Genomic DNA, 27,426 nt, shown 5'->3' with positions numbered 1-27,426 from the left:
GGAAATCTTCAACTCCGTATGACAAACAGAACTAGGTGAAATTAAACTTGCGCGATTTGATAAAAAACGAACGGAAAAAACGGACGGGTCAGGTGAAACTTAATTAAAGTTGTAGGTAAATGAAAGAAAAATAATTTGGCAAAGCACTTTATTTTTTTAATTAAAATTGTTTCTCTCTATTCTATAAAGACTCAATAATATCACATTTCTGATGTGGATATTATCAATCCACGATTAAGACTAAAAAAAAACTAAAAAGAAATCTAACGGTATTGTCTGTAGGTATACTTGGCTAAGTACCTTCCTAAGTATTTGGTCGACAGTTTGAATAAACTAAGCGGTTTTAAACCCATCCGTAAAATAATGGTTACTGGACTTAATTTTTTAAATAAAATTAACTGACACATTTTTGTAGCATGACGTTACAAATGTTATTTTAGAAACATTTTAAAAATATCCATGTATACGTTGGTATAAAAACAATTGTGAATGTTACCTTTAGTAACGGTGAAAATTGAAACAGTGATAACACTTGTTGTCATTGTTACACTTTTGTAATAATTTATTAAAGAAAAAAGACAACAAATGTTATCCAAACTTGTGTTCTGGATCATGCTGTGGAGCAACTTAAGCGATGCTTTACATATTCTTTAACACTAACGGTAAACATTCAAAAGCAATTTAGGATAATCAGTGTTACTATAAAACTATTTCTAAATTAAATATATTTTCTTGTCGCATTATCCTGCTATTAATATGTCATGTGCATAAATTGCATTTTCTAATTGGCAGTAACTTTTCATTCTGATTCTGACAATGTGTTTTAATAAGACTAATATTTTTGTTAACGATAAAAACTTAATAACAAATGCTTCTAAAGTATTGTACCGTTCGCTTGACATTTTAAATTTGAACGTAAACTTTTATTGTCGTGCGCGACCTACTGACAACATAGCCGTATGCACACCGTGCACAACTTAAGTAACTTAATCAACGAAAGAAGAAGATGGCGTAATGCGTATGCGTGCACGTTTATTGTATGAAATTGAAACGCCAGTGTAGACCAGTTACAATTCGAATAAAAAAAAACTGGAATAAAAAAAAGGTAAAACTGTAATGCATATGCATTACAGTTTTACGATCTTTAATGTTCTACGATTGTACCCAGATGTTATAGGCTGGAATATTCATTAAACTGAAAGAAGATTACCAGACAGAAAACATTTTCATTAATTATATTTTGCAGTTTGTGAAACAGTAACGTGTTCAACTGATTTCTGTGATAATTAGTTTTACATAACTGTTTTAAAGACATACATCCGCTATTTTTTAGGCGTACCGTAGTGATTATTCGCATGAAAAGCAAAACATTGATTGTATTTACATTTTAATAACACAAGATTGGAAAAAATTAGCTAGGTTTTTAATCACTACGATACATCGTTCGATGTACAGCGGGAAGTATTTCCATTTGGCCAATCGTTTTTTTAAATTATTTTTAAACAATTAAGTAAAATAAATAAATCAACAGAGCTTTATTCAGACTTGCTGTAAATTTATCCTTCGTGCATTTTTTTGAAATGACTTATTTTTGGGTCTAAACATGCGCGGAAATTTTAAATACATATAACTTCTATAAAGGTAAATGTCTATAAAGTTCTAACTGTACCACCATCTAAAACACGGCGATTAAAAAAATGTTTTAAAACCCTACATAAATAAGATGAATTTCACAAGTGCCTCTTTTCATTTAAAATTTCGAATCAACAAAATTGCATTCGCATTGTAGCTGACGACACAATTTTTAGTATATAACTTATTTTAAGTTTTTGTCGTATCTCAAACTTCTACAATAGGTACTACTAAACTAATTAAAAATAAATTGATAAACCAGACATTATTATACTAGATAAGTACCTACTCAATTTGTTTTCTTCAGACCAAAGTTTGATATAAAAAAAAACAGTGGAAATTTTGAATTTTCGCCACAATACGGAGCATCAACATACTCGTGGTATGTATTTATGCGTAGAAATTGTTGTATATAAGTGAGATTCTATAAAAACTGTTACATCATTACATTTTTCTGTTAAACTAACTTTCTCTCTCAGATTTGTAGAAATAAATATATTATAAATGAACATTGATTAAGTTAATTTACATAAATTAATTAACGATTAACTACAAATAGGAACAAATTGTTTCTTATCCTACATTTATTTCGTTGGAAAATAAATTCATAAAAAAACAGTAAAAACGAGGCACCATAGAATTCAATAACGAAAAAGTAGAATGAAATATGTTACAGAAATACCTTCTTTTTTATATATAGTCATAATAAGGCGTGTTATATTACTGTTTAATATATGGATATTAATTCGATCATGGGATCGAGACATACGTTTTAAATAAGAATATATTTTTGTAACATATTGTAAAAAAAAAAACGAAAACTGCTAATTCTAACGCCGCATTTATGCATGTTATCGTTTGCCATAATCCTTAATATATAGTTCATTCATACAACCCACGGTATTCACTCACTGTAAGTATACTTAGTCTTTTACAAAAACTTGGAAGAACGCAGTGATAAGTACATATAGTACATCAATAGGTATCATTACGATGGCCATGGTCCTTCCTCTTCTCATAGTCACTTCTCATAGATATGTGGATTTATGATTATTACAGACAGACTGCGTGCCAGTCAGCCTGATGAAAGTGTAATTGTTTTCGTAACTGCTACGAAATTGCAGATAGCTAATGAAAAACAGATGGAAAGAATTTAAACGCCGTGAACTCTTCTATTCCACATATCTTTATTGAATTAACGCGACTGGTAGGGATACTTGTTTTTTTTTGTAAAAAAAAAAAAGTGACAAATATATCGATCGAACATAAAAATAAAATAAAAATTGAACACAATTATAGGAACAGTAACGGTGATGAAGAAAATTATTCAGTGTGTTTTTACACTTTTCAAGGCAATGTTTAAGTTGTATATCTGGGTAGTTGTGTTTTTCAATCGTAACAAACCTATGTTGTTAACTATATAAATAATTTCGACCACAACTAATATTAAGTAACTATAACCGTACTAAAAAAAAACTAGTCGTAACGCAAAATCAATAAATTAAAAATCAACGCAGAGTCTGTACCACAATGGATGTAAAATTAAATATTATTTTTTTTAATAACCTCTAAGTACGTTATTATTTTTTATAAATGCTCTTATATTATTTTTCGTTACTTATTCAAATTATTTTTAAATAAAAATATCTAATTACATCGCCATTCCCCATAAGTCATGCAATAGGACATTTAATAAAATAATTAACGAAAAATGGTATCTATTAATTAACTACAATTTTGGGTAAAATCATCATGGTTTGGTAACTACATAGGTACTATGAGCAAAAAAGCACACATTAAAATGGGAATCTTTAACATTTATCGCATATTTTGTATGTGTGTTAGTTAGTTTATCTATGTCTGTTATGTAAATATGTTAGGTGTCAACTATAAAGTTATATTTTGTGTTACAGCATAAGTAAAAATATTTTTTCCTAAACTCCGTTTCTTAGCTAGGCTGGTAAAAGATTTTGATTTTGAAAATTACTGTTTTGTTTTGAAAATATGTCGCTTTTAACGGTTTTATTTCATAAGTATCTTGTTGTCATGTTCTCAAAAGACCAAAGATTTTCGACCGCAACCGCGATATATATTCGAACAATAGACTTTTTGAGCATTGTCCTATTTTTCGACTGGCGCAGAAACGGAGCGTAGCACATAGCGTTTTATTAATCTATTGCTTTAAAAAGATTCTTAAAAGGCACATTGACAATTCCGTACCAATCCATGTTAATTTTAGCGTCTATCTACTCATCCACGATATCCAATCATATCTCTTTCTCACTTACACAGCCCTTCGCCTCCACAATATGTGGTCGACGATATCCTACATCAAATATCACAATTGGTAATTTGGATACTAATTCCTCCAAGGTTACTTCAAATTATTTTATCAAAATTAATTTAGCATATGCTGCGAGGTACAATCAACTCCATGTCAAACCCTGCATGGGTCTATTTCCTGCTGTAATAGAGGTTAAATTTCATTAAATACTTTGTAGCATAAGGTAGTTAAAATCCGCGCAACGAAAGAAGAAACTTAACGTTTTTATAGCTTGCCTACCCAATAGCAAAATAGCCCGTAAAACCGTATACTGCGTAGGCAAACTAGAGATAGGTCTCTTATATGAAAGATATATTATAGATAGCTGTCTTTTTTCGTGGCGCGTATTGTAACTAGGCAAATGAGCAAGCGTTTTGCCCAAGGTATATACTGCAGTCCATAGACCAACCCAATAGGATCACAAGCGTTGCATTTTTTGCATTGTTCTAGTAACAATGCAAAAAATGCAACGCTTGTGTTGGCTTTGACGTGTTATTGACTGCAATTTTATTTTGAGGTATTAAATTTACAATCTATCGACGAAAGGCAAGTCAAATTTTGTCCACATTTGAAAGTAACCTCAAAACGGAATGGCGTTCAGTAGTCCTCGGGATACTCCATGTTGCTGATAAGGTTCTTCTTCTCCTCCTTCCCAGGCTTCGAGTCTAGTAGAGTAGGCCTTATTGTCGATCTGGGTTCGAAACACGGCTGCAACAAATTATATTAATGTTGAAAAAATGCAAATATATAAATCCCGCTTCTGATAACCAGTTTTAAACTAAGCTACTGCATCAAGTTTATTTATTTTCTTTTGCATGAATATTTATGATGAATATTTATGGTCAAAAATGATAGGTACCTACAGCTTTTGGACAAGTACATACCTATTTATATGGTTAATCTATATAAAAATTAAACCCATTGCGCAGTCTGTGGCGTGGTTGGAATTTTATTAATTATTATTATATTTAGATTTAATAATAATTTATTAAAAAGAATAATAATATCGAATTAAAAGAAAATTAATAAATAAAATTATTATTGTTATACATATAATAATTTTTATAGACTTAAAGGTATTAAACTAGAAAAGTTTAAGCCCCGGCGGGTCGGTCCCACCCGCATGAAAGGGCTAATGGTAATAGTCCATTTACCAAATGGCATCCTACCTAATTTTAACCAATTAATTCCATTTCAGTATGCACGAAAAGTATACATTGAAGTAAACAACGCAAAATACTAATTGTTCGCTTCAATTTAAAAAAAAAAAATAGGCAACCTTGTAATTTCTTCTCCATGCACTTTTTTATGTTCAGTAGTTTCTGTGTAAAATTCAATTTGCATTTATATCAGTTATATTAATTAGCATTAGGTTGTACGTCAACGCAGCCAGATCTCCATTTTTTTTAAGGTGAAGCAAAACGTATTTCTATCTCCTTTGAGATCTTGCTATTCTGACGAGCATAAAATGTCTTTGGTTAGATGTGTGTTCAAACGATTTTGCTTGCAGTTAGTAAAAGCAAGACCAACAGTCACATGCGAACAAGCAAAATTATGGTAAAACTGTAAAACCTTAGTTTAAAACGATGCTTAGACCCTTAATAATGATTGAGCATGGCGCGTTCGAGACAATCCTGGGTGCAAATAATAAAAAAAAATGTAGACAAACAAAACGTCAAGCAATTTCTGTGTTCATGTCGAAAAAAAAGTTTTTTATAGGATTAAATAGTTAGTTTTAGTCCAATACAGAATTATAAATATTATCAAATATCAGATCCAGACCTTAATACATAACAAACATACAGAAACATATCGAATAAGTTAATAAATTATTTTGGACAATCAATAATAAAAATCAACATATTATAATTAATTTTATTAATTTTTAATATCAAAACTTTCCCTTATATAACTTCGATTACCTCAACCATGCTCGTAATACATTTAATGTTATGTAGGTATGCATTTGATAAGAAAATGGGTAATGTAGGTAATTATTAATTTATATAAATTCCAACAACGAGTCATTCAATTTTAGTCGTATTGCCATAATTTAATATTAATTATTGATATTACTGAATTGGCTAATTCAAATATCCTATTTTTATTGTTCTTATATAATCCTACGGGTGAATCATGGGTGAATAAGATAAAATTATGGTTTTGTAAAAACTGGTTGCGATGCAGTGCATAAGTATACATTTTGTCAAATAATTAAATGATTGTACTACATACTGACTAAACAATGAAATTATTACTTACTATAAATATTTGTTTTTTTTTTTATTTTTAGTAATAAATATACTACATGTCACCACATAATCTTTGTTGTAGTGGTTCAAATTATAGAAATGTTCTTAGAAATCTATGGTACTTATTTTTTTCTATGGAATTTTCTTTTTGTGTGTTTTAAGCACTGGCCACAAACATTGTATTTTCTTGTTTTTAATATATGGTGTTTACATTATTTCTTTATTGTCGCAACCGGCCAGTACAATCGCGTGCTTGGAATTGACTGTTTGTAAATAGTGCATTTGCCAGTACTCACAGTTTCACAGATGTTCATGTTGCAACAATTCTCGATTGTGATTTCGCACTGGTCCGGCCGGGCCGTCATCGGTGTAACGTTCTTGTTTACTATGATGCGCTTCTTTATCCTGTAAATAAATAGATTTGGTCACTTTTAATACTGCCAATCGGCGTGCTGTCGCGCGGAATAGAAGCCTATTGCAGTAACTATGGCGTTCTCTTGTTTCGGAAGCCACTTCACTCAGCTTTGGGGTTAATGAAGCCAGTGCAAAATGTCTTTAAAAAGGCCTGAAAATATGCTTCCAGTTCAGAGTTCTATATCGGAATAATATTATGATAAAACGAAATCACAGTTCGGTTAAGACATTTAGAGTTATCAATGATAAATAATTAAATAAACTCGCATACATCCAACCAAGAAACCTCAAAGGATAAAAATCAGGCTCATTACACTCCTCAGAAAAAGAAGAAATAAACTGTTAGGAGCAAGAAACAACCACTCCATACCCCGATCGTTTCTTGACCTTCATGATTCTGGCATATATGATAATGATATTAATGATGTACAGGAACCAGTAGACGCCGATCTAGAATACAATGACGTATATTTCTTGCTTTTAACAGGATAGTTTGAGCTTTCCGATTCTCAATAACTTCAGTAAAATATCGATTCGATCAGTCCTAGTAACAAGCCTAAATATGTGTAGCTGTGACAACGTTATCGTATAGCCAGCGACAAAAGATGTATGCATTTTGAATATCTTTGCGTCTCTTGATGGTAAGTAAAATGAATGTGTGGCTTTGGCTTACATCAACCAAAATTCTTCAACTCAATTTGCAGCAAAGCAGTATCAAGCAGCTAAACGTGTATTTTCCATAAAAAATGCAGATCTTGCAAATATTTGCGCTTACCCCACTTGCAGAGGGTACTAACCTAATTCTAACTAATATTATAAATGCGAAAGTTTGTTTGTTACCTCTTCACGCTCTATATACTCAACCAATCTTCTTGAAAATTTGCATTATTTCGAAGTATTGAAATGGACATAGGGTATCTTTCATCTCGGAAAAATAACTGTTCCCGTGGGAATTCAACGCGGGCGAAGCTGCGGGCAAAAGCTAGTATATAATAACTGATCATATACCTTGGGCGTTTCTTCAGCTTCATGACCCTCGTGCACAGAACCGTGCTGGTGATGCACAGCAGCCCACAGATGACCCCCAGGGCCATGATGACGGGATCTCTGACAGAGTCCCAAGCCGAGTCGCAGCCAGTCACGTCTACATAATGAATCTCGCTGGATGGAGTTAGGAACACTGCGTTTGTCTCTTTTGTGCAACTGAAATTAAAAAAATATAATGGAAATGACGTTTATAATAAGTTTCTTTTTTGGTCCAGTCACAAATATCTCTTCAATTTAAGTTTTGAATTTAGAATAGTATTGGCATCAAAATGTTTAAATTTGATTCGAATGATTTGTTATATTCTAACAAGGACTTTGTACAAAATCTGGCCCAAGTGGTCACTAACACATCAATCAACAGTATCAAGCGGTCTATTTTCGTTCGATACGAATTAATATTGCCAATCGAGCAAGAGTAATATAGTTACAACTAAAATATCTTGAAATCTTACAAAACTAAATAGAACCTGGTTGCTATTATGAAATACCACTTTCAAAATTTCGACAGAACAAACATTTTTTTTTTCAAAAATTCGCAGTCATTTTAAACATCAAATTAATAGGAGTTGTGTGTGACAGATATTGATATACCTAAAACACCATAAACTTGGCTTTGTTAACTAAGTTATAAGCACTGTTGTAACACTTGGATGGCGAATGAATAATATGAATAAAACTACCCACTTTGTTACATGCGTGGTTTAAAATACATACTTGCAGTTCAGTGGCGCTTGCGTAGTGGAGATGGGTCTCAACGTCTCACATCTAGAGCCCTCATAGTCCCCTGGGCAGTTGCAGATCGGCTGAGCGTTATCATCCAAGGAGCAGTAGCCGTTGTTCAAACAGTGGTTATCGCAGACGTTTGATTGACATCGCTCACCGGTGAAACCTTTGTTACACCTGGAATTAGTCGGTTATTTTAGCAATAACTCTAAAGCTGATTTAGTCTTATTATGTAAATCTTACCAATTATTTTTATGAATTTACAGCAATATAAATTTAACAATCTCCCTTTTTGTTAATAATAACAGCGATTAACAGAAAGCGACATTGATCTAAAAATGTTTTGAGCTATGTAGATTACACAAATCATAGTGTTTTTCTCCTTCAGATAACCTGAGCGTTTATTTTAATAGATAAGACGATTTCGTATCAAGTTGCTCATAAATATTTCATTACAATTTTTGTGAAAGAATTTAACTATTACGGAATAGTTAAATTCGTTCACAAAAATTTTATTTTAATTAAATTGCTTAATTTATTTATGTCAAACGTTGGTAAAATAAAAATAATTTCAAGTGCAGTACCTGCATTGAGGGTTACCATCGCCTCCTATGCTGCAATCTCCTTCAAAGCAATGATTGTGACATACATAAACATCACACCGATCGCCTTTATAACCGGGTGAACATTTACAAGCTTTCCCATTCAGTTTCTCTCCATGAAGGCAGAATAATCCTTCATCAGGCGATATCTTAAACGTGCTTAAATCACTGATTACAGATTTGTTTTTAGCCATCTCTACTAAGTTATCACATCCTTGTATCCCATCAATTTGATCACTGATAGTGTAATTAGCTACAATGCCGACGAAAGGTGATCTATCAACAAAGTTTACAATTTCTTTGGGCTCAGAATTTTCGGGGGCATTTTTCGGTATAGTCCAAACAGTGTTGTAACCCCAGTCGATCCAGTAGACCGCGTTGTTGGATATCGTCAATGCGTTTGGCCTATGGTGCGTTCCTACCAAAAGTGTCTCTCGGTTATTGCCTTCCAAATCTGAAGTCTCAATGGAGTAATGGATCCCTTCTCTGTCGTCTAACCAATATAGTTTCTGTGTTTTCAGGTCGACGGCTATACTGACAGGGGAGTAGATGTTTTTGTCTACGATCACTGTTCTATCTGTGCCGTCGAATCTAGCCCTTTCAATTGTAGGCCTTGTGATATTCATGTTGGTCCAATACACGTACCTAAAATGTTATATTATTTTATTAGTATTTGAAAAAGATACTAATATGTATAGTAATAACGGCATCTATGCATAATGAATGAATGTTTTCAAGTTCGTTCAGGTTTCAATTTTGGAAAAGTAAAAATCTCATTTCATTTCGCATTTTGCTGAATTTTGTGACAAGTCACAAACGACAAAAACAGAATACGTACCCTCTACAACTATCAACAGCAATCGCTCTTGGAATATCACTGTTCATCTTCAGAAGCAGATTCCCGTAGGGGTCGTTATTGGCGCGGTCCTTCAGGGAAACCCAGAAAATGCTCCTCTCATTCGCGTCAGTCCAGAACAGAAGACCTTTGACGGGATCAAAGGCTAGACCTTGTATGTTTTCGTTAGACCTTTTCTTGACTAAGGATTGGTACTTCTTGTTGGCTAGCTGGTAGCTGAATATAGACGCATTGTCGCTCTGTTTGTCGACGAAGAGCAGCATGTTGTGGACGGCGTCATAAGCCAGGGCTGAAAGGTCCTTGAATCGCATGCCTGCTTCACTTGTTTTTGTTTCATTTGTGTAGAATTCTATTTGGTCCCCTGAAGTTATTGCGATGTCTGTAACAAAGAATATACTTTTATGAGGACGAAGAATAACAATTTAGTGAACTTGCAGATAAAAAAGTTCAGTTATTGCAGACGTGATGATCCGCGATAGCTGATAATACGTTCTTTGGCTTATAAATTATGCAATCCTGAAAACATATTGCGAAATAATAAAATCCCCATTCAATTAAATTAATCGAGGAGCGTCATCATTAACTAGTAACTTGATGAAACTACCTTTTTGTGGAAAGACAAGGTCTACAAATGAATTCATGGTTGGCTGATTGAAGATTGCAAACGGAAAAGCGATAATAATTCTCATTGTATTATAAGCTAAACACTATGTTGTATGTACATATAATATATACGCATGAGTAAATAGTAAAACTAACAAGTGGAACGACAAAGAAGGCTGTGGATCTTTCAATTGGGTGTTATTCCGTTTGATAAGATGTTAGTTAATAGCCAATTAATGAAAATGACCGGAATATGTACTAATTACATTTTAAACACTGGACGCATTGTTCCTTACAAATTATATAACAGGCTAAATATATAATGTGCAATGGTCACATGTTATGATTATAGTTACTCTTGTTTCGTGCCTGCCAATATTCAGATTATAGAACTTATTACGTTTGCATAGGGAAGAAATTTGCTTGAAAGTGTGAAACTGAAGGTGTAAATAGTTTGGCAATTCTACAAAGTCGTCTTGTGATTGGAGTCGAGTGACGTGATTGAACTCTTTAGATTAGGATTATTTAGTTTGACGTAATAAAGATAAAAATACCATGGAATTAGTAGGTACTCACGAAGTACTTACTAAATCCATGAAAAATACATCATCTTGTTTATATACTTTGCATTTTCTTCATATATCGGTCATGATCACAGACTTTCTTCTTTGCTTAGTTTTTATGTGAGTTGTCTATCAATGTAAGAAAAAACTTAATACCTTATAGTGCTTTGTGTTCACTAGCACCACCATCACATTTTTATCAATTAATTTTATTTCTTAGCGAAATTTTTTTTTAAAATACATTATGCCACACCAGATAAAGAATTTAGTGAAAGTATTATTGTTTTCTATAATATATAAATTTTACGGCTCCCCAGATGGCCCGTAGGATATGTGAAATAGCATCAACTACTTTACATGAATATATATATTTTTTTATGAAAAAGTTTTTTATAACATTTTTGCAACAATAAAACAATTTTCCGAAATGTATTGCTGTTTTGTGAAAATAAGTTTGGTTTTTTAGGGATCCGTGGACCGAAAATTGACGAAAAGCGCTTTATCAGCGTACTTATCCATGAAAATCGTAAAGCCGTTGGTTTTCATAAGGTAGGTTAAGGCTAAGCAGCAAGCAAACATTTGTTACAATTAAACGTGAAAGTAGAAAGTTTATACGAATATTTTTTTTCCAGTTAGGCAACTTGTAATTTTTGTTTATTTATTCTATGTCGACATACTAGCCTCAAAATATGATACTATTATAAAAGAAATTTTTGAGTACTTACTATTAATTGTATTATTGTGCCTGAAGAAATTTACTCTTATAACATTGATAAGTAGTTTTCTCGCTCGTATACACAAGTAATGAGGAATATCCTACTAATATTACAAGTGTGAAAGTTTGTGCGGATGTGTGCGTAGCCGAGCCGTAGCTAGCTCATCATAATATTATATCTGAACTCGATAAAATCATAGTCATGTTTTCAATTCACTATAGGTGAGAGTTTTCCTTAAAAAAGTACGCAATTTGTAACTGATAATGATAACATTTTGTCAGACAGATAATAAAAAATGGCGACATAAATGCTTCATTATCATACATATGTCAATGTGCCATGATCTTGATTTCTATAAATGTTGTACTTCGGTGACATTGATTGATTAGAAATGATTTAAAAGAAAAAAATACCCAAGTTATTGATTTGTCATTGATTAATCCGATTTATAAAAAAAAAGATTACTTTTTATTTTTTGCAGATAATACTGGTATTGTGGATGATGGAATGTTACAGAAATGTAAGTACTACTTGATAACGGGACTTAAAGAACGAACAGTTTTATCGTGTTACTACGTTTATATTGTTGTAACTAAGATTTTCTTGGATTGTAAGCAGACTTGACTACATTGCGGTCAGACAAACTCCTCGTAGTGTAAGATCGTATTTATATGTAATTAGTAAGTTGTAATTGTTTGATGTAATAAATAAATAAGTAAAAAATCTAGCTGACGTTTCTGACGCCGACTTTGCATTTGCAGTGTCCGAGGTCGCGAATTGTAATTTTTAAAAACTATTTCATAGCTGGGTAATAAAATAGTTCATTGCAATGCGAAAGTATGTAAGTATGTACCATAGATAAAAGAAATATATGTACGATGCAGTATTAATTATTACTTCATATTTGTTCAATCACGTAATCGAATTCCTATAAAATTTGGTAGATGGGTACACAAAATAGAACTTAAAATACAAATCACCTTTGTACATAATTGGTAATTACCTATTCGATAATCTACAGCTTATTCAGCAAATAGGCAACGGAAAATCATGTAATGTGGTGGTAATGTAAAAACAAACATCTAATGCTTTTTATGCACGCGGCCGAAGATGCGCGCACGCATTGACGCATGCGTGAGTGTGTAGCGTGCGTAAACGCGCCTGCCCCGTGCCCACTTTGTAATCGAAATATTTATGCACGCGTATTTGTCATAACCGGTTTTACGAAAACCAAAACCGAATTACTTTAATCTGATTAGGTATTTTACCGGTTCATTTATTTTGTCGCATAACGTTAGAAGGAAAATACAGTTCATAATGATATTTTTTCTATATCTAGAGTTTTTTACAACTATAGATATAGAAGAAAATGTCATTATGAACTGTATTTTGTATATTGTGATAGCATTGGGGTTGTGAAGTTTAGTTAATTCACCTATGTGTGTAATTATTTTCCGACTTTTTGTTTATCGTGTCGTGATGAGAAATACATGTAGCGAATTTAGGAAACTCCAAAAAAGTAATTGTTATTTCTTTATAAGTAGGTATATCTTGAAAAGTGTGAAGTGATTCATCTTTTCCATTTTGTGAAATCAGAGGTTCTCCAAAAATAAAGAATTACTTTTCTCAGTAGAAAAAGAAATAGCGGTTTATCTAGATAAGTACATATATTTAAGTACTTCTGATAAAAAATCATGTCATTTTACAATAATGTTAAACTGGTGCAAATTGGTCTTGTTCTAAATTATTTAGAGTGTTGTGATTACGACGGTAATACATATTTAAGAGTAGAGTAGGGACCGACCTTGCCTAGTTTTAATTTATGTTCTAAGTCTGTATAAGTTTTTGACGTAAGAATATATTATTTGAATTATTAAAATCACACAACCGGATATACTTGTCATTCGGGGTTTAAATACGAGGAATTTACTAATTGTTACTATTCTACAGTTTTAAATGACATAGTAAAAATAGCGAAATTTGGAGATTCACTTACAGTGTTTTATTGTCGTAGCGTAAATTAAACGCAAATCATCAAATGTAAATAATAATAAGTTGTATTGATACCTATTTAAATATACATGCCAACACAAGGAAAGGTCACAAAAAATAGGTATTATAAACTTATATCATTACCATGTTATCATGCAATTTAATTTTGTTTTAATTCTACTATTTATCAATGACAACTAAGACGAATGAAAATATTTTAATAAAAGGTTTATCTGTGTAATTTTCGCCGATTTTTAGGTTTACATACCTATTTCAAAAGGAACGTGACCCAAACGTTAACGTTTTTTTTTCGACAATTTCAAAATGCAGTTTGTTGTTGTTGACTGCGCGATCTTGCTAATTAGGTAGGTACCTGTTGTCGATGACTTCATGATTCGTGGTTGTTTGTGAGAATGTGTAAATTTTTTTTAGTTTACCTAATGTTACCTATCATTCGTTACCTAATGTTCGTTTGAAATACCTTTACAGCAAATCACAAAATAGTAGGTACAGATATTAAAGAGTAACTTAAAGGCAACAGCGAACTTATCCCATGAAGGGATCTCTTCCAGTCATCCGTAAAAATAAACAGCGGCTCCATTATACGTAAAACTAGTAAAATTAAGTATGGTGGATGGATACGTAAAACTATAACTGAATATCATACCTACGTAAATATAAATAGGAACTATTACTTCTCCGTATATATCGTAATTTTCACGTTTTCAATATTTTTATGTTCTGGCAAAATCTCAGGCTAACCCCACCGATCTCAGCTCACGTAGGCATGTTTGTGAAGACAAACATTCAAGTTATGTAGATCGCGAAATATTTTCGTGATGTCGTGATTGATACACGCACGATCTTCAGCACGTTCGCGTTATCATGTTTACCAAACTATTTTTCCTTTGGAAGTAAATACATTGTAAGATTTCATAATTTTATTTTAATTATAAAAGATTTCCCATGACGTTATCATACGTGTGTAGACGTACGCTTATTGGCGGTTAGTTCTGACATCACCCGTATTGTTATTTGTGCAATTTTCAAATTATTTTATTTATGTATTTTATAAATAGGAGTCGTATAGTTATTTTGAAAATTTAGACAACTCTGTTAATAAAATCGATTCTATTTTTATTATGTCTAAGAAAACGAAACGTTTTTTTTTTCTTTTAATAAAAAAATATAAAACATAGAGGTATAGGTACCTATAACAGTTATAAGAACATTAATGTACTAATATCTGTGTATTGATATAAACTAAAAACAACATTATAGTTTTCGAACGTTTTGACAACTAAGGATGACGAGGGCCATGACAGATGGCGAAGCGAACTTTGGGTTCCACATCGGATTGAAATCCGAAAATCACTCGGACGATAGAGAGAGAGAAACGTGAAATCCTATAACTACTTTGTAATGAATGTAATAAAGCATTGAACTTCGGAACACGCGTGAACTTGAATTCGCATAAAGTTAGTCACCCACTGATTAGGCGATAAGAAATTAATTTATCGAAACGAGGAAACCTGCACGCATCATTAATGTCATAAATTATTATGTGACATTAAACTTGGAACTCAAATTCATGCTGCAGCAATGATAATATTGATATTGGACATTGCATAATTATACATTTTCAATTATGAGTACCCCATGTGTAATATTAATATATGAGAAAGAATAGTTTTGTTGTGAGATTTTTTCGTAAAGCATGTTAAACTATATATTGTCTTGTCTTTTTACAAGCTATTAAGATGAAATTAAAATTTCACCTGTCCCGATGTTTGCTTGTCTGTCTGTAACAAATCTTGCAAGTTAGATTCCTCCTACTTGCAGTTGTCCTGCAGAGTTGAAATTTCCAACGACGTGTCAGTTTCTTATTATTTATACTTAAAACTTGTTTATTATTAAAACAATCATGTCATGTTATTCATGAGACTCGATAGCCACGTTTTAAATCTTTAGGTGACTTGAGTAAAATCTGACACGAGTATTAGTAATAATTCACTGCGTGCTATAGGAGGAATAATCTATAAGTATTTGATTACATCAAAGTATACGTGTATGTTTATAGCTGACGTATTCTCAAGTTCAAGTGCAGGGTTGCACCAGGGTACCTCGTCATTTTATTGTTTGCTTTATATATTTTATGAATTTTCATTCCAAATCGCATTGCCTAGTGCCACCATCTATTAAGTAAGCATCTTTTATGATATGGTAATTCAAAACTTTGATTTTACTTGTAAGCGATATTTGATCGAGTTTGATTACACATTACGATATGTTACATTAGATGGTATTTTAATTATATTTTGAAAATTTGGATATGTGTGAGACACAAAAAGCACTTATAATCCACTGAGAGTATTTCGATAAATATTTGGTACTAGGTATCTAATGTAAGGAAGGTATTTTTTCGAGATTTTATTTGTAAGAACAAATACATTAATATTTTTATAACTATCGACCTGGCCCTTCTTCTCACGGGGTCTTTTACGTATGTATAAATCTTCGGACATATATTAACTAGATAACAGCAAAAACTGCAATCATTAAAATCCATCAAAAGTTTAAAAGAAGATTATAATCAGACAGACACAAATATACAAAGATAACAATAAATGCCTGGTGAAACCAACATACAATCCTCGGCACATAAGTTGAACCAAAATGGCGACCGTCAGCGCATGTTTAATTAGTAATGAAAGCATTAGAAAAGATTTTTAGTGGTGATTGATGAAAAAATAAACGACTATTTTGAATTTCGAGAGTAACTACGGAAAATCCCATAAATAACACTTTCATCCCTAATTAAACCTCCGCTGACGGTCGCCATTTTGGTTCAACTTATGTGCCGAGGATTGCACCACTCGGCCGAGGGCACTCGCTCAAGTAGCTGGTCACGTGTATACAATGTGCAAGTTTGCAGTATGTCGACAACGTGTGACACCGGAGTTCATGGGACATATTTGCATACCTATTGAAAGTGGATCCTGAAGACGTGGGCCCAGTCACGTACGCACAAATTGATGGGGTGATAGTTCACCAAGTGATGATATTATATCTGAATTGATATCAATGAAAGCTCTTGTGGTTGACGAATTTTTAAATCGATAATGGTAATCCACAACCCACAACTTGTTTAAGTTTATTAGATGTAACGCAAGAATTTATATTAAAGTATGGTTAAATGAAAATGTGGCGGTAAAAATATGTGTGTGTGTGTCATCCTATCCTACTAATATCATAAATGCGAAAGTTTAGTATTGAATTATTTGTGTTACCTCTGTATTTAGAAAAAAATCTGAAATGCGCAAATAGATTGTGAAAATTACTTGCCTCAGGTAGGTAGGTAATTTCATATAACAGACACACATATAAAATACTTTCATGCCTAAAAAATCAACAATTCGCGAGACTAAAAACCACGTGAATGTAATAAAAAATAAAAACAATTCTCTTATGATCTTTCTGACCTCATACATATTTATTATTTTCACAAACTACTTGTACTTTTTGCATTTAATAACCTACGTGGGTTCTTTTTACGTATATTAAGCTAATAAGTTTAACCGTAAAAATTAAAACAAGCCTAGGTCTAGTAAGTAATAGTAGTGTAAGAAACCAATCGTCTTATTATGTGTTAGTCATTAAGTATTCTTCATTTCTATTCAAGTAATCTAATGTCTAAGTAAAATCTAACAATCTATCGAGCTTTAACTATTACCACTGTATCCATCCAAAGTCTAGTCTTAGGGACAACACAAAAATTGAGTACAATACGAAATTAATTTATCTGAAATATATTATAAAACAACGTCCTCTACCACATCTGACTGTCGCGATAAACTCAAAAACGACCGCACGGATTTTCATGCGCTTTCACCAATAGATAGTGACTCCTGAAGAAGGTTTAGGGGTATGTTTTACCCGAGCGAAGCCGGGATAGGCCGCTAGTAAAAATCAAGGAAGTATATCTGTTAAAAACTTTGTACTTCTGAAATTCTGTAAAATAGTGGAAGCGTTAAGCCTTACAATTGTTCTTAAAAAATCGTTGTTTTCAATTGATTATCCAAATAAAGCAATAAAATCTTGACCTCTAGAAGTTATATCATATTTAGATACGCGAAAAGATAGTATTGTTTATGGTCAACATCAGGTCAACACCATATCTTAGGAATAAAACCATTATCGTCGCTTTTGTAATTATGTATCTATGGGTTTATTTTCCAAATACGCAATTGACACTTGACATGACCCAAGTTATATAGATAAACTATTAAAGTATGATTTATTGCCTTTATAAATCAACATCATCTTCAGCTATTTTGTTGCCCCACTGCTGGGGCACCGTATGTGGTGGTTGGGTCAGTTTTGACATACATATTTTAAAATGAATTAGCGGGGTGAAAATATTTTTCCTAGGCCTCACTCGAATTTATGGGAAAAAACGTACAAAAAATTTGAGTTAACTAACCTTCGCTATAATAAGAATATGGTAATATAATTTATACATAAAAAACTAGTCAAGCCTTTTGCGTTGATGGGTTATATAGAAAAATTAATAATATGATAAATATGTGTAATATAAGAAAAAAAGTGTCAAGGAAATTGTGAGGAAAAGTATTCATTATTTCTAAGCATTTTTAAATTTCCTGTTTTCCTCTTCCTCTTAGCTAATAAATAAATACTACTTATTATTTTTATGATACGCCTTATTACTCCATTTAGAACGCTATTTAGAAAACTAAAAAATAATAATTTTCGTAAAACCGAACCATGACCACTAATAAAAGAGAAAAAATATGCAATTTGAAAATATGTCATATCATGCCATACTTCTGCCTGCATCGAAGTCTTATCCATGGATTTAGGAAGTACTTCGACGGAGTACCTGCTAATTCCATGGTCTTATCACATCGATAAAGAGATTTTATTTTATTTTACATCACTTGACTTGAGGTTTGAGGTAGTTCGAATTACATATTTTTATATAATATATAAGTTTAAACCGAGCTATAAGTCGATTGCGAAATTATTTTGTTATTTTTTTTGCCGCCGTGTATACATACAGCTAACAGCATCTATATGCTAAGTATAAAAGTGGATGTGGGTTCAAAATATATACATAAAGAATATTAATAAGTTCTGATAATTATTAGAATATGACTTGTATATATTTCCCTATATGGGGTTTTCCTTAAGAACATTACTATGGCCACAGATTATATAATATTTCCAGTCAAATCCAGTACGATGGCTCTCCTGACTTTTTTCTTGATCTATGAAAATGGATGATCGTTCGTGACAATGAGTTATTTTAATATGTGAAAACGGGAAACTACCATAAAATTAACAATAATTAATGTATAGATTAGTGGGTAATATACATATATAAAGAACGGAATAAATAATAGACTACCCGACCCGTTCGCTCGGGTAAAAGCATAATAAATTATACACCAGAACCTACCTCATGAATCATTCTATCTATTAAAAAAATAGCATCAAAATTCGTTGCGTAGTTTTAAAGATCTAAGCATACATAGGGACAGATATAAAGATATAAATCGCTAAAAAGATATAAATAAATGACCCATGTTAAGGTACATCGTTTTATGTAGAATCATGAAATATTATTTATAGGACAAATGTCAGTTTTAGACACAAAATCCTTTTACCATAAACGTTGTTGAAGAGAAAATAAATGTGTAAAAAAAACTTTTTAAACAGTATGTAGGTGGGTGGGTGCGATCTAACATCAATTTACTCAAAATCAAGGTAGGTATCGGACATGCAATCGAATGTACCTAATTGTCTAGCCCCTATGGCGATAAAATTGAGATAAATGCCGTTACATAGACAGTTGCGCACGAGTTGATTTTTGATGAATGTCTCGTTGATTCCCAATTGAGTGTGTATAAACAAACAGGTTTGGTATCTGTGTTACTAGGGTAGGGACCCAATGGTACTTATTGTTCATCTCAATCTACAGCTGTATGACAGACAGACATAAAAAAATATTCCTTAGAGTACTCCGATTTATCGTGGACGTTTTCTTCTAATGATCGCCAATTTAAAATTGACAAATAAATAATTTAATTCCATAAGGTTGAACATAAATTTAAAATCTCAGTCCCAGTATTTTGCCAGCCAATATACATACTACACATTATTATTATTATTCGAAAGTCTATCCGTTTGTCACTACGGTCGACTCACTACCAGAAGCTAACAGGCCTAGATCGCGCAGACAGTGCGTTTTCGTTTGAAAGCATATATACAACCTCCGACATGACACCGTCTGTCGCGTGCGGTTCCCCAGGCGCAACACCTAGCCTGGCGGGAAGATCTTCCCTTTGTGGCGGTCGAGCATAATCACCTGGCGGCTCCCGCTACAATATTTTATAGTTACGTCGTTCGGCATTAATTTACCAGAAAATCGGTAACTGCTATTATGTACTATAGTAAAATTCTATTGTAATAAACAAAAGAAACAAGAGAAATATTCTCCTAGTCACGTTATTCTCATATATAATGTTCTTACTTCCTTATCATCACGTGAGATATCATAGAAAACAAACATTTCAATCTTAAGTACTTCCGTGTGAAAGTAGAATGAATATTGCATATTTAAGTTTTATAATTAATTGACACAAACTCGATAGTAGTCATAATTAAACTATGTTTGTTATCTTTGTTATAATTATGTAATATATAGGATAGCGTATGACAATAGCGAGACTGAACATTATTCTCTTGATCACAAAACTTATCACTACATTACATAGTATAAAACAAAGTCACTGCCCACTGTCTGTCTGTATGCTTAGATATTTAAAACTACGCAACGGATTTTATGCGGGTTTTTAAATAGAGCGATTGAAGAGGAAATAACATGCATAATATTGCAATCGTGCGAAGCCGGGGCGGGTCGCTAGTAGGTAATATAAAAATGCAGTATGTAAAGGTGTGGCGATAAAAACGGGAATATGGGTCGAGCTTATAATAAATTTACTAGAAAATGTTATAGTGCAATATATGATATTTTCATTTCCATCGCAATATGAGATACTAGTTTTGCACGCGGCTTCGCTCGCGTTGATTTCGTGTACTTATTATTGTCTATTTCTCGGGTTCTAGGCAACGTATCGCGATGAAAGCCAGATTTTAAGTTAGGTCATCTGCTATATAACCGTGAAAAGTGCATAAATCCAGTAGTATTTGCGTGATGCGTGAACAAACATACAGAAAGACAGACAAAAATTCTAAAAACATTGTTTTGGCTTCTGTGAGGTCTTATTGTTGGATGAAATGAAACGCAACCAACCAGTAGTAGTATCTGTTTATCTATGACTAAATGTCTATTGCCATCTGTCACTTTGTAGCGTTCGTTTTGCCGCCAATAAAATGTCAAGTTGTCCGAAAATCTCCCTTATAAAGACCTCCCATATTTTTTTCTTCAATATCTTACACATACAGACATAGCCTACTTACAGTTTTATTATATACATATGTATCGATTTACTCGTATGTGATTATATTTATGAGTTTTGTTTAAATTTAAATGAAAACAGAAATCGTAGTTTGTAGTCTTAAGTATGTAGGTATTTCTTATAAATACATATATTATTTAGCGATAACATTCGGAAAACACCGCCAATCTTATGAAGGAATCTGAATTTTATCCGTTTTGACAAATCGATTCCGCAATTATACTATCACTGAGGTATATACTATCTTGACAAATCGATTTGGCATCGATTCCGCACTATCACTGAGGTATGTACTATCTCCACCGATTAAATGATAGCAATCAGATAGTCCCACGCTTTTATCATTCCTGAGCTATAAAACCTTTGATATCGATTGTATTCCGGTGACAATGATGAATTAAAAAGAAAAAAAATCTGGGACACGGTCAGTATATAAGCAATTTCAAGTTACTTGATTCATTGCAACTGCAAGATTGTACTTGTGCTCATTTTTCAAAGTCACGAATATTTAATGACAATAACCACAAATTTAGATTATACTCACATTATTGTATGTTATAAAATATAGTATCGTTGAGTCAGTATGTAGTAATATGACAAGTTTCCATCACCTTGGAATCAAATCAATCTGTGTGATTTGTTCCTATTAAAAATAAAGATTTCCTAATTAATATTATAAATGCGAAAGTCTGTCTGTGTGTCAGTTCCGCTTATGCTGATATGCATGTAGATACAAACCCCCCATTCAAACAGAGGCTATTTTAATTTAAATCACCTCCTATACGACTATAATAGGAGGTAAAAAAATTGTATGAAAATCATATCTATTCCGCTTTTACAGAGAAATTCACGCGGGCGAAACCGATGGCGAAAGCTAGTCTCAAATATATTTTTATTCAAATTAGATCCACGATCCGTACTCGCTGAGTATTATGTAAAATTACATAACGATGGCCAATGTCATTGCTTACCACTAGGTAATGTCATGGTCAATACGATGCAGTCTGCACTATTTCAGTACAATGGATTTAGGTACCTATTGAAAGATTTGCCAAAAACATTGTTTTTCGGCCAGACTTTTACTATTCGTTATTTACATGCACTCTTCAAAATAATCTTGTACAATAAAACAGAATGTCAATAGCACGCAAAGTTTACATCAGGTTAGGTCATACTTGCTATTAAAATTAATCTGCAGCTGAATCAAGCAAAAAGCAAGCATATAATACTAAAAAAATGGTTTTATTCTTGCATGGGTTTGACCACAGATTAATGAAGGACTATTTTAACACAGGACCAGACCAAATGAAATAAAAGGAGGGAGGTCTTTAACAGTGGGACATCTTCTTCATAGTCGTATTCCTCATGGCTGAGAGTTGTGGTCATTATGTGGAACGATATATACATAACGATTTTCTTGGCACTATTAATGGAATGGTTTGCCATTGCCTTGCACAAGTTGATAATCAACCAGAGTGCAGGTTTCCTCATGTTTCCTCATGGGATGTTTTCCTTCACCGGAAGCAAGTGGTGGTCGATGATAACTAGGTACTACACATGAGTCAGATTGGTATACAAACTAATATGGTACGAGTAGGATTCGAACCTGGGACCTTTCGGTTCACAGGCGGGCGGTCTTATCAATTACACCACCAGCGCTTCACATCCATGGGACATCTAATGGCTCTAAATAATAATAATTATATATTTTCTCTGACACTTAATCTCGCTTCATGAATAAACATTATATAAGAAACCAATACGTATTAATTATATGCTCGGCCTAGATATTTGTTTGTATTTGTGTCACAATTAGTTTTTAAGTAGAGTACGTATGTATGTAAATTTGCTTTGCCTTGAACTGTACCATCACTACTTAACACTTCGTAGTTCTTACTATTGTCGTCATACTAATGTTTTTAAAATGCCTATACGTTTATTTCAATACTTAAAAAAGTAGTTACTGTAAAAAAAAAAGATGAAAGTTCAACAACTCTGAAAGCCCTTTTCATTCTAAAATTTACTTAATTTTAACTATTAATATAGGTGTTTGAATGAAAGGAAGTATATCATATTATACCTAATATTATATTACGAAATAGATAATTTCAAAAGATAATTTAACCTAGATTCTAGCAATGAAACATGCTGAATACAATAAAATTTAATAAAGTATTGGTGTCCAGTGAGCTGCAATAGTACCACACTGTTAGTATACGCAGCCGCGGTATTATGCTAATAACAATAATTGCAATTATAAACATCCGTAGGTCCACAGTTATGAAAATTGGATGTGGTAGCGAAAAAGCACAATTAGGTAGTACTACAGATTATATAATCTTCCAGTAATAGTACCAACTTCCAGAATCGATAGCAGTCTTCAAGACTGCTAAAACTAGTTATAGCAACGAGTTGATAGTAATTTTGTAATTTAATTTAAATTACAAAAATAAAATATTAAATTTTGAAAATAAAATATACACTCGAACATAATATAACTTGTTGGTCCTAAGTAGATAGGTAATTAATTAGTTACCTACCTACTTAGGTCCAACACGTTACTTAATGTATAACTTAATAAAATACAACTATTTTTATTGACTTCCAAAAAAGGAAGAGGGTGTATATTTGATTTTATTTTCAAAATTTTTGTTAGTTATATCGAAATTAATGCTATGCTAAAAACGTGCGATTTATTAGTATTATAAATTTTCCGAAACACTATTATAAAAATTATGCATTTTATTTTATGCTTTATTTAATTAAGCATATTTTTAATATATCTTTGTATACCTATTTATATTAAGTAATACATGTATTTATTATGGGGATTACTGGAAAAACAAATAATTTTACTATTATTATTAAAGAATCGTAGTTTGCAAATTGCAAAAATATACACCTTTGAGACTGCGAAAATGTTTTAATTAAGTTCAAATTGAATAAGTATGTAAGTATTTACTTGGCTTTTGAACGTAAAACGTTTTTAAAATAGGAATCAATAAAGTAGATTATTAATGAAAAGGTGCTCAGTTTTTAATTCAAAGTAAATACATAAATTCATTGAAAAATTAAAACAATACTATTGTTTTCATTGAAGGTTAAAAAAGGTTAAGATGTAGCAAGAAGTGGCCGCTGGTTAATTCTAGTTGCCCAAGCAAAGGCGTTTGCCGCTTTTCAGTTTCAGGAACGCGAATCCTGCAAAATTATGTTGGTCGCAAAGCAAGAGATTCTCTGCGGCATTGCTTTTCGCCTAAAATCGGTCGCATAAACTTAGTGGCCTACGTGACTCGGGGCCCCCTTGCGATGGCGCGGGCCGGCAAGCAAATTCCAACCTTATTGACACGCTTGCCGCTAATAAAGATTCCACTCTCTACTATTCTCACTTATCACAAATATAACAGTATAAGCATACATTTACAGCAAGGACGCAATTTTCAGTTATATAATATTTAGAAAAAAAAAATAGCACGTGTCTAAAAGTCACGCATCAGCTGATTTTTAATTGAATACTTACCCCAAGAATTTACGAGACCGATAAGAAATGCGGAAACAGCGAACAGACACTGTATTTTACACATTTTATTTCATAAATTTTGTCGTGAATTATATAAAATGCACATGAGTTGGTACGAGTTTCAGTCGAGTGTCTAATAGATGGCGATAGTGAACAGACGACCGCGCCGCGCGCGTGTGACGACCAAACTAAGCTGACAAACAGTAAATTTTGCCGTGGGCTCGACAACGACGTCGTCTCTCTGACGTTTGCCAAATTCTAAATAGTTGAAGCCGCATGCTCAGTGTTACTCATCTTATCACGGCTATCAACTGGCGATTTTTATCAATGATATATGAATGTTAGTATCAAATACTATCTAGTAATTTCTGGATAAAAAATACCCTATGTGTTATTCCAAGTTATGTTCTACCTATATATCAAATTTCCTAACAATCCGTTCACTAGATTTTGTGTGAAAGTGTAAAAAACATACACAAATACATCCTCACAAACCTTCTCATTTATAATATTAGGAGCATGGAGGATTTGAAAGCAATGCATTGCGTGATTTTATCACGAGTGAAAATTTATAGCCAAGTTCAAAAGTATTGATATATATGTATATAGTTGTGTTACATTATACAGTTGAGTCAAGATCAGACAATTGTTTTTATTTATAAGATCTAAGTAGTATATTAAGTACCTAAGATGTAAATACAACAACTACAAAGTGTAACTTGGCTGGTTAGCTGGTTTTAAAGGAACTTAGTTTTGAGCCTTGCGTTTCAAAATGTAATTTCCAATTGTAATAAGATGTTTCAAAATGTTTTTTGTGAAGCTGCCGCGGATACACATCATTATAGACCACAATGCTTCTGTTAAATTGCATTTTTGTATTTAAGTTAATTAAAATAACTACTTTTTATTTTCACACTTAATTTTAAATATCAGAAAATGATTTAACATAACGGAGATACAATAGATTACGATTAGTGTATAAAAAAAAATATATACCGAATGAAAATTATTTAAGTAGTTTGTTACCTTAATAATCATATACTTAACTCAACGAATTCGTTTATGAATTAAATGCAGAAGTATTTTAATTATGTTCAGTGTTTAGTTTCTTGATGATTTTGACGTAAAGAGGCCAATGGCAAGTTTTTATGCAAGTTACTAAGTTCTATGTAATGTGCAGCTAAGTTGATCGTAATGCCTGGTTTACATTAAATTAGCAACTTGTTGGCATATATATGTTAAAATCAACAAAACAAGTACATGTAAGTTATATAACTAACGTATATTTATGTGTAGGGACATACCTACTTAAAGATGTTATGTTTTTTTCTTTGATCGTAAAGTATAATAAAATCGTATTTTATAATAAATAAAATGTAATAATGAGTTACGTTGGTAAATTAAAATAATACTTGGTAATAAAATATTAAGAAGAGAAATGGGAATTACAGTTCGGCAAACTTTACACCCGTCGAGGGTGTCGCTGCTGTTGAACAAAAAGAAATTTAGTAATTTTTCATATATTTCTTAATAATTGTCTACAAAAAATGGCATTTACTAATTTCATGTGAACTATGCATTAACTGCTAGTTTACTTATGCACATTATTGCACATACAGCGGATATTTATTGCATGCCAAATCGATGATCTGTAATTATCACGTGTAGTTTAAATTATCTGTTATATATTTAGCTTTTTGTTTAGAAAACCATTGTAGTAATAAATATTTGTTGATGACCCCGGGACGCAGCTGCGTCCCCTTTCGCAATATCGGAATAAGAAGTACCCTATGCCACTCGGGATTTACACCAGACATTTTAGATTTTTATTCGCAGCAGTTAAAATAAAATTTAAATAGTTGATTTATCTAATTTATACATATATTTTTTATGTGTTATGTAAGCTTCGATCTCCAAGAAGTAACAGAACAGAAGATGCCTTCAACTTTAGTTATTCTTACTTCACTTACACATATTCGTTTGACGTTAAATTCGAAGTTAGAGCATCGCAGGCACTTCAAAATTTCTCGAATATTCGTCGCCGGATCAATCCCTTGTCGTACTGGACTGTACTTGATCGCCGTTTACGATGCTACTCCTCCCTGACACCCCACGCCGACCATCGCGACTCAACTGTCAGCACTTGTCATATCCCCATACTGACTGAGTGTGGTATGCAATATTCTTGAATGAACTAATAACAAGATATCTGAATGTTTTGGCAATAACGTAAAAACATTTACTTAACAGTGCTATATTTCCCAGGTAATATAATCTTGTTTCATGTTTGTTTAACAGTTTTTGCATAAACTAAGTTTCTAATTTGGTTGGTAGACTATTAGTTCCGGCGCGTCCGATCCGATTGCGATCCTATATTGTTGTTCAATTGTTTATTATGTGCAGGATTGAAGAGTTAATCGATAAATTTAAGAAAATTACGAATAAAGATGCCGAAGATAGAAGTAAGATTGCGAAGTGGTAAAAAATAGTAGGTATAGTAATAGTAGCCATAGGTACCAATTCTGCAGACAGGAGCAAGGTCACATCAATTGCGCATAATCAGTATCCGAATGTAATAAATATCATATAGACTAGCAAGGCACATGAGTTCCGGTAACACGCATATCCTGGTCACTTCCTGAAGTGTGAGATTTCCGAGAAGCGATAAAACGGAACAAGACACG

General features: G+C 32.5%; 2 protein-coding genes across 4 annotated transcripts in view; one reads left to right on the top strand and one right to left on the bottom strand.

Annotated features, from left to right (window-relative positions):
• Positions 1 to 12,299, top strand: part of iPLA2-VIA (calcium-independent phospholipase A2 VIA) — a 28,033-nt gene extending 15,734 nt beyond the window's left edge. Inside the window, exon 17 of the mRNA XM_053750905.2 lies at positions 12,213 to 12,299. The gene's annotated coding sequence lies outside the window, so the exon portion shown is untranslated. The remainder of the gene's footprint in view (positions 1 to 12,212) is intronic.
• cue (cueball) lies at positions 132 to 26,732 on the bottom strand. 3 transcript variants are annotated; one of them, XM_053750909.2, is made up of 8 exons: positions 24,743 to 24,957; positions 9,832 to 10,228; positions 8,976 to 9,638; positions 8,383 to 8,568; positions 7,630 to 7,824; positions 6,504 to 6,612; positions 5,528 to 5,589; positions 132 to 4,663 (listed from the first exon to the last, which is right to left on the bottom strand). In XM_053750909.2, the coding sequence occupies exons 1-7, from the start codon at positions 24,804 to 24,806 to the stop codon at positions 5,554 to 5,556; spliced, it is 1,650 nt and encodes a 549-aa protein (XP_053606884.1). In that variant the 5' UTR covers positions 24,807 to 24,957; the 3' UTR covers positions 132 to 4,663; positions 5,528 to 5,553. The 3 variants fall into 3 exon arrangements, with proteins under 3 accessions (XP_053606884.1, XP_053606883.1, XP_053606882.1); XM_053750908.1 differs by lacking the exons at positions 5,528 to 5,589; positions 24,743 to 24,957 and adding an exon at positions 26,713 to 26,732; XM_053750907.2 differs by lacking the exon at positions 5,528 to 5,589 and having other exon boundaries at positions 24,743 to 24,954.
• Between the last annotated feature and the right edge of the window lie 694 nt (positions 26,733 to 27,426).

Source organism: Plodia interpunctella, chromosome 10 (genome assembly GCF_027563975.2).
Source record: "Plodia interpunctella isolate USDA-ARS_2022_Savannah chromosome 10, ilPloInte3.2, whole genome shotgun sequence".
NCBI lineage: Eukaryota > Metazoa > Arthropoda > Insecta > Lepidoptera > Pyralidae > Plodia > Plodia interpunctella.
The sequence above is the reverse complement of the archived record's forward strand: the minus strand, read 5'-3'. Positions and strand labels throughout refer to the sequence as shown.

Bases quoted from the DNA above. Each gene is read 5' to 3' on its own strand.
- cue (XM_053750907.2), bottom strand. From the start codon at position 24,806: ATGTGTAAAATACAGTGTCTGTTCGCTGTTTCCGCATTTCTTATCGGT. The intron at 6,613-7,629 runs GTATATGATCAG...ATTTATTTACAG, and splicing joins AAGCTGAAGAAACGCCCAAG to GATAAAGAAGCGCATCATAG. The intron at 4,664-6,503 runs GTGAGTACTGGC...AATTTGTTGCAG, and splicing joins ACATGAACATCTGTGAAACT to CCGTGTTTCGAACCCAGATC.